The sequence below is a fragment of the Vidua macroura genome, chromosome 2, assembly GCF_024509145.1.
Source record: "Vidua macroura isolate BioBank_ID:100142 chromosome 2, ASM2450914v1, whole genome shotgun sequence".
Classification (NCBI taxonomy): domain Eukaryota; kingdom Metazoa; phylum Chordata; class Aves; order Passeriformes; family Viduidae; genus Vidua; species Vidua macroura.
The window spans coordinates 15,071,332-15,085,370 of NC_071572.1; the positions used below are offsets into that span (position 1 = coordinate 15,071,332).

The window sequence follows — 14,039 nt, forward strand, 5'->3', positions numbered from 1 at the left end:
GGACGCAAACACCTGGATGGAAAAATCTGGGCAAACGGCCGGATCGGCCCGGGAAGCCGGAGAGAGCGCGTTGTTTGGCTCTCGGGGATAACCCGAGTGAACGCGCCCGGGCACCGAAGCGCCGCTCGGCCGCCCCCCGCCCGATCGCAGCCCCGCCGCCGGAGCGCTGAGGGCGGGGCGCGGCCCCACCTGGGCAGCGGGCCCGCCCCGCCGTGCGGGCCCGGCCGCGGCCCGCCCCTCCCCTGCCTCCCTTCGCCGCGCCGTCAGGTGCCGGGGCGGGCACTGCGCCTGTGCGGCGGCCGCGGGCGCAGCAAGCCCAGCCGGCCCCGGCGGGACGCGGCGGCGGCACCGGCGGGGAAGATGGCGGAGCCGGGGGCTGCGCGCAGCCACCCGCGGGCCACAGGTAAGGGATGGGGCCGCGGCCCCGCTACGTGCCGGGGGACGGCGGCTCCCCCGCCCGCATCCCGCGGCTTCCTCCGCCGCCGTCCCGTCCCGTCCCATCTCTCGCCGCCCGGGGCCGGCGCTGCCCGAGCCCCGGGGAGGGCGCAGGCGGGGGTCGCTCCCTGGCAGGTGCCGCCGGTCCGGCCGCCATCTCGGAGCGATGGGGCGGCCGCTCCCGGCGGGAGCCGCGGCGGTGCCGGCGCCGGGCGGCCGCTCCCGAGGGGACACGGAGCGGATCCCGCCCGAGGCTCCCGCGAACCTCGTCCTTGCCCTTTGTGGTTCGGGAGGTGTTTGCCGTGAGGTGGCTTTTGTGCCGCCGCGATTTCCCGGGCCGCCGGCGGTGCTGCCGGGGCGGGCGGCAGCTCGGCTGTGCCCCGAAGTGCAGAGCGGGGAGGCAGCGATTTGTAAACCTCGTTCGCGGCGGTGCCTGGGCCTGCCTGTGCCGGTGCTGCCCAACCCGGGCAGCAAACTGGTTGAGCGGGTATCGGGCGTGAACACCGCACGCAGAGCCCTTATGTAGGCACGGCTCCTGGTTAAGGTCCCTCCTCGCTGCTCGGCGAACATAACTTTTAATTTCCGAGGATGAAAAGGGTGTGTGAGATGTGGTGGAGGTTGCTGTGCTGTATGTGTGGAGCAGCACCTGGCATGGGATCAATCCCTCCAGCACCGTGAGATGTTGGGGCCAAGGCTGGTGGTCGTGACCTTGGCTCTTGGCTTCACACGTAGGTGTTAGGCTGGGTCTGGCTGCTCCTTCTTCACATGACTTCCCCTGGGCTCGAGTATGAGATGAGTCGTGATTAAGGTGTTATGCAGGTGCTCTTTACACTTTTACCTTAATTATCTGGCATTGAACCTCTGCTTTGTGGATGGTAAAACATCTAAACCTGGTGCATAAGAGGGAATTAATTTCCCCATTTGTCCTAAGCTACTGTAGTGACTAAAAGTAGTTTTACAATTACTTTGGGAGATAAAGAAGGATTACTCTTCCAAATTTATGGAGTGGGAATCTGAGACTTTGACTTCTCTGAGGTTACACAGTGTGAGGAGCCAGGGAAGGAGCTGGGAATACCTGTGTTTGCTGTTTTTCACCCTTCTCCACATGCTCAGCAGTTGCAGCTTTTGTTGAAAGGCTGTTGCTATTGAGCAGTCAGACACTTCTAGGGCTTGGGTCTCCATTTTTTAGGGTTTCACATGGAAGACAGGAGGAAATAAATGCTCAGAATTCATATTTGTGAAGATTTTTTTAACCTCTTTTCTAAAACATAGGGAATTCACTTGCACTCTGCCCAGACTTTTTTTTTTTTTTAAAGTTTATGCATTCTAACTTCAGAGGCAAATGTTGCAAGAAACCTTCACTCTTTATATTGACCAGTACAAAATCTATTTTTCACCCTGTATGAGATTGGGAATCCACAGAAAAGGTAGCATGTACTCTAATTGAAGATGATATCAAATGAGTTGTGTGTTGTAGGGCATGGACAGCACAGACAGATGTAATTACTTGTGGTCAAGCATTGGCATTTGAGCACTAATGCCCAAGGAAGGTAGTATAGAGTGGTCTTGGCCAAATATGTTATTTGAATTGTCTGCTAGAAGATAATACATTATGTGGTGTAAAAGATTTTGTGGCGTGTGTTGCGGACAGCAGTATGGATGGCATTTGATCTCCTGCAGCAGAGAATGAGGCTCTTTTTTGTGGGACTTGCCAATTCTGTAACAAGCACAACAGCTACTAAAGTGAATCATTCATGTGGATGTGGAAATGATGCTCTCTTAATTCATGTTTGTATTTATGTCTTGGTCCTGGAGTCCTCATCTTGGTCATAGGGATAGGATGAATCTTACCTCTGTTCCAGAGTAAAATGCTCATTCCCATGGTGTTGTTCTCCAAAAGGGTGCTGCCCCAACAACAGGCAGTGACTGTAGCCACCATTCCCCTTCCCAAACTGTAGTTCTCTTGCAGCATCTGAGTTTTGATCTGTGGGATCCTCAGTGCTGGGGGAATTGCTAGGATGGCAGTGCAAGCAAGGCACTTCAGACTGTCTGCCCAGACCAAGCTGTAATAAAAAAGCCTGCAATAAGGGAATTTTTTTTGCATCTCTTGACTACTAGAGGAGAGAATATTGTTAAATTGCTTATAATTCTGCAAAGAAGGAGCAAAATTCTGTGGCACAAGAAAATAATATTTGTAGAACTCAATTATATCCCTTTGCCAAAAATCAAAAGCATGAGGCAAACAATAGCACTGTAGGAATCTTCTTGTCAGGGAGAGTGTTAGGTGGCCAAAATGTAGGCATTATTGCTGCTGCTGTCTGTAGTAAAGGTAATGACTAAAGAGCATTTGAAGGACAAGTGGCTCAGTATTGAATCTCTCGTCTTCCTTTTTACTGCCTGGTGAGATTTGCTTAAAGTATGTGCTAGGAGGTTGAAATACTGTACACTTTGATTTTCAGAGTAAAATGTGCTTCTTGATTGTTTAGAGTTTTTTCCTTATAGAAAACATGGTCATGCCTAAAACAATTTAAGAGAAAAAATTATGTGTGTGCCATCCTACACTGTATATCAAAACCAGTTTGTGTGAAAGGAATTAATATGTGGATTCCTTTAAAAATATTGTGTGGGTTTTTCTTCTTGATCTTATTGCTTTTCCAAGTGATTTCTCATAGGCCAAAATGATTTAAACAATGTGTACTTACAGTCTTCTTTTTGTACTGTACTGTTTTCTCTTATATATGGACACTCAAGGTTGTTTATCCCCAAGGTTAATTCATGTGCTGCTTTTCATGTGATATTACCATTTGCAAGTATTGGCTTTAGTTCAGGTCAGTTTAATACACTGCATCCTCTCAAGGTTACTGTTTTGGTATTTAAAGTATTGACTTTGTCCTTAATAAAGAAAATTCAAACCTCTTCTTTCACTAAACAGTGAAGAAAAATGTCTTGCCTTTGAATTCCAGGACTGCAGAAGTAAAAGGAAGGTGTATCACTTGAAATGCACGGGTTAGGAAAGCAAAGCATCTGAAAACTTTAGTGTTTATAGGGCAGCGTTGTATAGTACCTACATTTGCTTTGGTGGCTGGTGTATCCATAGCAGTGGAAAGGCATCGGGAATGCTTTTTTAAACATTGGGGAATTATTTCGAGATTATTTTGAGATCATCATGTTGATGATACTGTATGAAGATTTATGTAGTAAGGGTTTTTTAAATCTCATGAATAAGTAAAATACAAATACAACTTTCGTGGTTATCCATCATTCAATGTATGTAAACCAAAACTGACAGGGGAAATTCTTTAAAAATCTTGTATCTGGCATTCACTTACAAATGCTTTCTAAGGCTACAGAATAGGGCAGGGCTTTAAATTCTGTTCAATTTTGGACTGCTTAAGTGATTGGAAAAAATCATCTTATTTCCTTTTTGTGTATTTCACCTTTGCAAGAAGGTCCCAGTGTCAGGATTATTGAGTAGCTTGTTTGGCTCTTCTCTTTTAGTTTTCTTGACCACTGCTCATGAAATCAGGTTTTTGCACCAGCTCTCTGATAGGGCGTTTGCACCTTCCAGCCCTTTGTTTGTGACTGGCTCAAGCTGTTGAGCAGATCCTAGTAGCAATAATCCTCAGTTCAGATTCTACATCAATTTATATAATGCTTTTTTTCGTTTAAGAGTGTTTTATGGAATTTTTATAAATAACTGGACTGTACAGGTTGGAGAGAGATGAAGCTGATCAGGAAGCTAATACAAATTTTGGGAATGCTAACTGCATTTAGTTACTTGTATTACACACTCAGATTTAACTTTCTTGTGGACATCTACTGGTTGAGAGGGAAAATCTGGATAATATGCTTAAATAGTGGAAGGAGTAGTAATGCTCAGTCAAGGTTATTGGAATAATCAAAACCAAAGTTCAGTACTGTCACAGGGTTTATTTTAATCTACCTGTTTTAGGTAATTTTACATAATTTCCGAGTTATTTTGCTGTAATTTACTCGTGTTTGGTATTTTCATCACAACTTGATATATTACTGGTGTATTTTCTATGCCTGGAATTAGTGCATGTAGGAACATGGTATGTATCAGTTTTCCCAATATACTTGTTAAAGCAGCTTACCCAGTGAAAAAAGTGACTGGAAATCTTGGGTAGTCACATTACCCTGGACTGACTTTAGATAGGATATTTAGAAATACCTTTCACTTATCTCCACAATGATTAATGATGATGATGTGTCACTGTATAAAGATAAGAGATAAGTGTGTTTCACAAAGTGGAAATCTATCTAACCGTTAAAACCCCCCTCAAGATTATAGTTATGTTGTTTAAAAGACTAATGCATCTGACAGACTTTGTCATTCAAATAATACACTATTGTTTTTCTTCATTTGTGTCATGAAGCTGGCAAGATCCTAAACCCCTAGCACTCTCTGTGGATCTGAATGTTGTAAGAATCTTAGTAAAGTACTTCTTGTTGTAGTTAAATAGTAATTCAAATGTTTCATATGGAATTACTTCTGGCTTTGAGTTGTCCTCTATGTATGTACATATATAATGCATGTACATTTCAGGCTTGTTGCAGTTGTAATGGACTAATATATTCAAATGCTTGTTGGTCACATTCTTAGTTTTCATAATTTTCTTCTTGTAACTCTTAAATACATTACCCACAGTGGTTACATTTTCCCATAATTATTTAATATCTATGCCCTCTGTGATCTGAAGTTTTGTGAAGTATTGTGCTTCTTTTCATTTAATGTATTATGTGTGTGCATGTCATCTTTGTTTGCCAAATGCCAGATCAAACTGTTTTGCCCTAAATTCTGGGTCGTAAGTTTTGCTTTTGCACTTGAATATCTGAAGGTTTTTGCTGCTTCTTTCATGTGTTTGTGTCTGCTTTCCTTTGATCGAGGGGGAGCTGATTATTCTTGTAGTATTGAGGTGCTGCAGACAAACGTCTGCTTTGCTGAGATTGATAAAGCATTTCTGTGATCTTTGCATAAACTTCAGTTACACAGCAGGCGTTTGTTGTTTTAGCAGCTTTTCAGTGAGAAGGTCCAAAGCAGTGATGAATAGCAGAGGTATTCCTAATGTTGTGCAGGGTTTGCACAGTTGTGCTGTGGTAGCTGTTTGCTTGGGCGTGAGCTTGCTTTAAACTGTTTTTCTCTGTGTGCCGAAGTTTGTTTTCTCACTGTGTTTTCATGTTACTTTTCTTGGCATAAAGATGCCAGTAGCAAACTTTTGGTATTAGTGTTTCACTTTTGTTTTATTCGTTCCTTTACAATGTGTAAAATGCAGCTTTTTGTGTTCCAGTGTTACATGTACGTGCTTTTTTATTGGACCAGTTGGAAAAACAATGCTGAACTCAATTTCTTCTAATGATTTAACAGAAGATTGTTTCCTGTGCATCATATAATATTTAACTTTTTGAGCTCTGTTTTTCCTTACAAGAGTAAATACACATTTGATGCAGTGTTGGTCATTCAAATCCTTTTTTCTGGTTTGTGAAAAATCTGTAAACTCCCATTTTTCTGTATTTTGAGTACAGAAATGGGTGAAATTGTCCAAGCTTTTGAAGTCAACCCCTTCACTAGTAATTACATGTATTGTTTTGTATTCCTGAGTACTTGAATTTGCCTTCCAAGAGAACTAGTCCATGGAATATATATTAACTTGGTGTCATAGGATGAGCATTTTAGTCTGGGGTGTTTTCTGCATTGTTACTTTGTGCCAGAGCCAGGTGCCTTGTTGGCTTTGTGCATGGTAATACATCTGCTTGCACAAAAAGGAAAATGGATTTTATGCCCTGTAACCTTAACACCATCACAGGTGTGTTGTGCATTCAACCAGTTTAGAAGAAATTATATGAAGCTTCATTAATCTAGTTCTCTTTGTTGAATAGTTTCTCTTGGATACTTCTTTTTCCTAGTAGGGTGTCGGAACCCAAGGTGTCTCTCAGATACTCTTGGATGTTCCGGGTCCAGGTCAGAAGTATCTGAGACCCTGGCAGGCAGCCAGAAATCCCTGTGGTTTTGAATTTGACCCATGGAACAATTTACCAACCTTGCAGGAAGAACAAGAAATCACAAAAGTTTAGATATTATAATAGAAGTAGTCACAAAGTGAAAGGAAGGATTTTTGAGTGCTGTACAGGGGGGTTTTAGGCCTTGTACAGAGGGCTCTGAGTTTTGTACATGGGGGTCAGAGGTTCTAAGATGGAGGGATTTGGGTGTGCCCTGTCCTCCTTCTTTCTCTTTCCTATCCTCCATGTTCTTGGTGATGTTGGCACTCACAGATTGGTTTAGAGTAGAAAGTCACTGTTCAATATAGGTGATAGGCATTGGGGAAAAACTATAAACATTTAATACATACTGTGTGATATAAAAGATGGCACCAGTCCCTTGGGCAAGAGAGACGCAGAGGGAGATGGAGTCAGAGAGAATGCCAGGGAGTCTGTGTGCCTTGAGATAACATGCAATAAACTGCCTTGAGAGCGGAGGACTGAAGACTACTGAGTCTTTCTTTGAAGGCACGGGTTGGAGGAGAGACTTTACTACCTCCCAGGGTCACCCCAATCTGGGGGGGAGCCCGTCAGTAGGGATTTCAATAAATGAGTGAGAATTTATCACTTCTGAGATTTTGATAGGATGGGAATGGGTGTGTTAGATAAAAATACATGATACCATATATCAATTTGTGGATGCCACTGTAAAATCATATTAAAAAATCTTCAGGAACACAGTAGTAATGCTACTACACTCGGTAGAATTTTGTCTGTTTTGGTGCCAGATGCTGGAGGATGCATTGTGGTTTTATGTTCATTTAGGAAGATCTGCAAGTACGCCTTGCCCAGTTCAATCTATATGAATTATCAAATTACTTGTCTCATGCCAAGCAGAAGCCATCAAGGCTCTGCATTATTTCAGAAAAATGCTCATTCAAATATTTATACTTTGAAATTAATTTTGCTTGTGGGTGTAGAATACTGAAATTCTTCATGTGGCTACACTAAAAAGAGAAAGATACAAACTTTCCAAAGGTGCTGTTGCATGCCTGGCGTTGTAAGCACAGCAGGAATGCTGAAGGGATCCGGGTGGAGCTCTGGTGCCTTCTCACTTTAGTGATAGATCAAGTGAGAGCTGGAAGAATATTCCAGTTTGAATAAACTAGCCTTCATTGTTGAGTTGGAATAAACTTTCAATATCCAATTATATTGGGAGTAAAATAATTTAATTTTGAAAAAACTCCAACCATGTGAAACAAAAATATTTTTTGTGCTCCTAAGCTTGCTGCATGACAAATCACCCAAGAAAGGCCCTTTCCTTTTGTCTCAGAAGGGAAAATAAGACAATATTGCAGTGTTTATCCACCCATCATTACTGTGATTTTTACATATTTTAAGTTAAGGGATTTGGTTTCCCCTCCCATGAGAGGGTGGTATCAACAAATGGGAAGCGCTTTCCTTTTGCTGGTAACTTGCCTGCATCTTGCCAGTTTTCATTCCCTTGTTTGTGTTGAATGTGGCATCTGTGTGTGTGTGCAGACCCACACTCAGTGTCAGGGGAAAGAAACCTCAGGGAGAGAACTGGAATGTGCTGTTGGGCCTCTTAAAATGTTGATAAACAGTGAGCAGATGATGACTTTCAAAATAAATGGTGGGTGAGCTAGTTCTCCGTTCCCTCTCCTGAAGGGAAGGGAGCCAGTAGGGCTTTAGTTTCATGCTAGTGTCTTGATTTTTGATACGATGCATCAGCCACAGGACATATTTTTCCCATATGCTTAATGGTCTATTAATAGATATAAGTATTTCCATTATGTTTCCTGGGTTGAGTGGCACTAAGTGCTGTGGTTACAAGTAAACATGGCACTTTGCAGTAGTCAGAGGAAGTGGTTTTAATGGTGCAGTGAAACAAGAGAGTGACCTTCCGTTGGCATAAATGAGTTTTTGATGAGGTTCTGGATGTGAATGCTGTGTTGCAGGGTTGTGAGCCAGGATGCGTTTCATGGCTTGTTGAGGCCAGGTTATGGCACTGAATGAAAACGTTTGAGCACTGCATAGGGAAATAATGGTTTAGAGAAAGTATTATGGAGAGAAGTTGCTTTTTTATGGCATTTTCAAGTTGCAGAACTGAAAGAAAACTTGAAACAGAAAGAACGGAACAGATTGAGGCATTTACAGATAATGGAAATAGATTGGTTTTCGTAATAATTTTTATATTCTATGGTCAGTTTTGCATCTCTTTCATGCTTTGCAGTATGTTTTCCCTGTTTTGGGTTGGGGTTTTTCTGCCTTTGAGGTTTTTGCAATCTCTGTTCTTACAACAGAGTTACTGCCATTATTCAGTCTTCCTTTAAGTCTCATGCAGCCAAAGGAGGTAATAAAAAAGTAGCCTATCTTTGAATTTTAATAGATTTAATCTGTGATGAAGTTGTCCAAGTCATGTGTGAATGGAACTGAAAACCATGTTACACAGTACAAGCACATCCACTTTCAGATCCAATTTTGTCATGACTGGTCTGTTTGAAGTGCGGAAGATGAACTGAATGCTATAAGGAAAGTCTTCATGCAACCTCCTTGTAGTGAGTGCTCCCTAAAGCATAGTGACAAGCTTACAGGCCATGTAGCAACTGAAAAGGTGTTTAAAATAGCACAGTGATGCTCCTGGAAGGTCACTAAATTATCTGTTGATGAAAATCTCTGCACTACATAGACCTTCTGGTGCCTACTTGCTGATAATGGTGCATCTGTGCTGTTGATAAAATGAGACCCTACTAGGATAACTCTTAAGATTTTAGAAGTTGGCTTTCTATTTTTCTCTCTAATGGTGTTTTCTTCCTTCCCTATTCTCATCCACTCAGTCATGCCTACAAGGTCATAAGGGTGGCCACCTTAGTGAGACAAACTGTCTCCCTGCTGTCCTCCCGGATGACTAGAAATAGTATTAATGGAGGGGTGTAAGGTCACAGCGAGCATCCAGTATGCTTCCTAGAGTCCCTCAAATGATGGTTGGAGGACTTAGAGATATATCCAGAAGATACATCCCGATTTTATCTTCCATATGTACATATTCCAATGCTCTGGTCTGCTTCTTGCCCCAGTTTCATAATTACACTCAATACAGTAATTCTTGCTCTTGCTGCCCCAGCAGAGCTCACTCCATTCCATCCAGCCTAGGGAGTGGAGGAAAAGTGTGATGGAGGAGACTGGGCCCATCAGATGGGCTCCAGCAGGAATTTACCTCTCACTAGCCCACCTGCCTCCTGCAGTGGGACCCCAGAGGGCTGAAGTAGCTCTGAAGTTTTTCTTGTGGCAGCTGCAGGTGAAGCAAAGACACCATGAATAGGAAAAAGGAGGAAAGGAAAAGAAAATACATTCCATGCTATTTAACCTCTGCTTCAGGCATTACTGTTCAGAAATAGAGAATCACCATATCAAAGAGCTCTTTGAAAATCAAAGGTAACAAAAACAAATAGGTTGAGGAGTGTTTTCCTAGTCTTCAGAGCAGCTCTTGGTTAATGTGATGCAAGTGTGATATACTTACTTAAGTTATAAACTTGGAGAAGTAGAGGGGCAAAAGTCCTCAAGACGATTTGCTAATGGCTATTTTGCACTAAAATGAATCCAGATATCTCCTGGTGATTCATGCATCTTGAGAAATTCTGGTCAAAACTTCCATGGTATCAAGTAGTACTTGGAAGATGTAATTTTCCTATTCTGACTTTCATCCCCAATGGCTGAGAACTGTTGGATCTGATTCTGAGGAGCAGTGTTTCAAGCTGATTATATTATACAGTCCTTCATAAATTTGTACAACTGAAAAGCCTCAAGAAAGAAAATTCTTAAAGGAATATGGAAAACTGTTCAGCAGCTAAAAGCTGGCTTTTATTCCAACATTTTAGATTTTAAAACATTCAGCCTTCCCTATCTGTTTCCAGCTGTGTAATCTAGTCCATTACCTTGTACCTTGTCAGAATAAACCGAATTTGTTCTTGGGTGTCATTCAGTAAAAAAACGTAGTTTCACCATTGTCAGTGCCAAGTGCTGTTATTGGGGAACAGGAAAATAAATAAATATACCTATTTATTTGTGGGTAGAGCTAGAGTGACATTCTCTGAGTATACAGTTTGGGGTCTTTGGGAATTTCCTGTGTTAAATTTTACACAAGCTGGTAAGAATTGATGGTTTTGTTGAGGAAAAGATTTTCAGTGTGCATCATCTAGCTCTGCTTTGAGAAGGTGGTACAGGATTTGGCTCCTGGTACTGGATTTAATGAAGCATGTTACACTGAAGTAATCTGTCCCTGAGTCTTCAAATGTTTAATCAAGAACAAGAATCTCTTAATCTTCTGCTGCTAGTCATCTGTCTCCTTTTGATTCAGAAATGTTTGGTGCATCAATAAAAAATACTAAAGCAAAGACAAAAATATGTCTTTCTTGTCATTTAGATGGTCCTCTTGCCTATGCACAGGAGAAATACAAAAATGCTTGCTTGCTTGTCTGGGAGAAGTTAATTTCAAATCTCATTTGTATTCTCAGGTAAGAAGTTTGGATGCTGATCTACTGAAAAAAAAGTGTTCGTTTTGTTTTGGTTTTTGTTTATAGCATTAATCCTCATTAGGTAGTGAAGGTGGCTGTTTGTGATGATACATCTGCAATTTTCTTTGTCCCATTGCCTGTTAGCCCAGATGAATCTATTCTTTCTTCTACTGAGGCTTAGAGAGCAGCTTCTTGTGTGTGTGTAGACCTACACTTCCCTTCTTCCCAAATTTCTTCGTACATGTGGCTTTTGCTGCATCTCCGACTCCTGTCCTTTTCTAGAATATTTACTGGTTTCTATTTCTTCAGCCAACTCAACCTACTCATCCCTCTGCTCTTTTCCCTTGCTATGGGTAGGCAGGTTTTTCAAGCCCTGACTCTGTATCTTTTGATTTGTATCTACATGTGAAACAAAATCCTGGAAGAGTGTAGGATTCCTGTGTAAGTGCTGGCTTTCAGCCTGTGTTTGGTGATATGGGGCTCCACATGCAGCAGAGCTGCTCTCTGTTGCCACAGTCAAACAAAAGCCTTTCCTTGTACAGGTGTGTCCTGAACTTTGCCCACAGTTAGTCTGAGTCTAATCAGCCCTGGCAAAGAGCTCCACAGTCAGCTGCCTTTGCTGAGAATCCCACGATGAATGTATCTTTCCAGTGAAGCAAGGTTTGTGGACAGATGACCTCTTCTTACTGGAGCAACCAATTACAGTCCAAACAAGCAAGGTTCTTTGCCCATTGGTCTGGAGAAGGAGCAGCTTGGTTCATGATACATGGAAGTAGAGAGGAGAAAAGAATAGGACAAGTGGATGCATAAGCACTGAGGTTCTTGAGGCAGCAGCTGGTTCCTGCTCTTACAGACACACAGGATGCTGTGGCGCAGCCTTTTATACTAGGACACAGCGTCTGTGATCTTTTACTCTGCTGTAGCTGTGCTGCAGGGTGGCAACCACTGCTCAGGGTGGTGCTGGTCAACTCAGTTCAGATTCTAGAGAAGCCTCTAGACAAGAGGGTGGGAATAAAAGTTCAGATGTCTAATTTGCTTTGCAAAGTATTTTAGTGGGGTTACTGGCTTTGCAGTTGGATATTTGCCATTATGTTTCAAGAACTGACTAGGTGAAGTTAAGACACATCTCTTGGTGTTTAGGACAAACTGTAGAACCCATTGATGGGTTTTGGTTTTTCTGTGCTTATATCCAAAATTACTTTCACCTCATGAAGCAGCCCTGGTGAGTAATTTTATTAACTAGAGTTGTAATGGTGGAATTCCAGATTAGCAAAGAAAAACAAAACTGGTGTAAAAAAGAAATAAACACAAAACCCCAACCCAAGCAAAAATCTCCTTTTGACAAATCTTTCATGTCAGTAGGTTTTGGATGTATACTTCATGACTTTTAGAAGAATAAACCAAGAGAGAATTGCTGACATGTATCATCGTTGTATGCAGTTTTCAGATTCCTTGTAAATGCTGGAGATAGCAATCTTTTGAATACACTCTTGCAATAATTGCTAAATATTAATAAATTTCTAAGTCTAGTAAGTGCATTTAAGTAGGCAGGCAAGACTGTTTTCTCATGTACTGCTGTTAATTTGTTCCTAGGTTTTTCACCTAGGTTTGCACTGTATAGTAAGGATAAATGGCACTACTGGTTAGCTTGTGTGGCAAAACATGGTGCAGTCTCTACTGTCCACGTTTGAGACCTTCCTTTGTCAAGGAAGAATGTCAGATGAAAGCTTGCTGGAAGAAGTAAAAATGTCAGCGATAACACTTAGCAAGCTCTGATTTTTTGTTCTTGATATGGTGGGATTTATGGCACCAGGCTGTGGGCACATCTGGAGCTAAAGGAGCAGGCAGGCACATTGCTGTGACTCCGTTTGCAGGGACTCTGCTGTTCATACATGATAGGCTTTTGCCATTTCTTTAGCAGAACGGAATTTAACGGTGTCAAGTGTATTGTATCATTAAAGCAGTGGCAGCTTTGCTGTTTTTCTCTAAGATTTTTCTGCAGAATGCCAGAGCTAGGAGAGAGTAAGAGATCCTGCTGCCACCTACAGCATCAGCAAATACCAGATCTGTTCCAAGCACATACATTCTGTCCTTCAGTGTTTCAGGATTTAAGTTACCAAGATAGTTAAGGATATGCAGTAGTTACCTGGAAACACACCTTTTCTCTTGCTTTGCTGAGCTGTGGTTCTCACTGGGAGCCATAACTGGAACCCAGTGTTAGAGCCTTACATGCCCAAGGGCAGATTTTTTTCAGCAAATTTGAGGGGAAGGGAATTTATGAGGCCAAGTACAACTGCTTAGGCTCAGATTTAAGAGCTTTCAAAGTAATTATAAAAATGTTCTTGTTATTTAGCTTTGTTTTATTTGACTTGACAAAAAGTTCAGTGCAATATAAATAAGAGAGGGGAATAAGGTCATGTTTTGAGTGTTATGTAAAATATCATTAAGTTTTTTTGCCTTTGAAAATAGGATATATTATAGCCTATTTATATGGTGTAAAATATCTGTATATAATCTGTATATAATACAGACTGCCTGCTCAGTGTAGATAGCTATCAGCTCTTAACACTTTGCTTGTAGCATAAGGGTGTTTGCTTTTTAAAATGGCTGGCAGAACAAATTGGAGACAGGAGGAGTGAGGGTTTTTTTCTGTACAGCACAGACGTGGAGGAGATGGAAAGTTAAACTTTGGAACAGAAAACTACTGAGAAAGGTGAAGATTTCCCTTACTATTTTCATGTCTCGTCTTTTAAAATACAGTGAGATGAAAGGCGGTGTAGTTTCATTTGACTGACAGAATGAGGGTAGTAGTCAAATGTGTTTTGGCAAAGGGGGTTTTTAAACTGTGCCGTCGTACACGTGTGTGGAGGCAGGGATAGTATGAACAGCCCACTTTATTTTAGGAAAAGTTGGAAGGAATAGGTATGAAAATACATTTTTTTGAGAAGGAATGTAAGGCTGCAGGTAAGCTGAATGCTTAGAGAAGGTGATAAGAGAAGAAACTGTAACACACAAAGGTGAATCTTGTACTTGATGTCAGGAAAGTGAGGAGGTGTGAGTCTACAGTTCAAA

At 41.9% G+C, this 14,039-nt stretch overlaps 1 protein-coding gene across 4 annotated transcripts in view; it reads left to right on the forward strand.

Moving 5' to 3' along the window:
- Positions 1-315: 315 nt before the first annotated feature.
- MAP7D2 (MAP7 domain containing 2) overlaps positions 316-14,039 on the forward strand; it is an 81,465-nt gene continuing 67,741 nt past the window's right edge. For 2 of the 4 annotated variants that reach the window (XM_053971337.1, XM_053971338.1), the window contains exon 1: positions 316-403. In XM_053971337.1, coding sequence (XP_053827312.1) covers positions 361-403 — 43 coding nt within the window. In that variant the 5' untranslated portion in view covers positions 316-360. The remainder of the gene's footprint in view (positions 404-14,039) is intronic. The other 2 variants (XM_053971339.1, XM_053971340.1) reach the window with 1 other exon arrangement.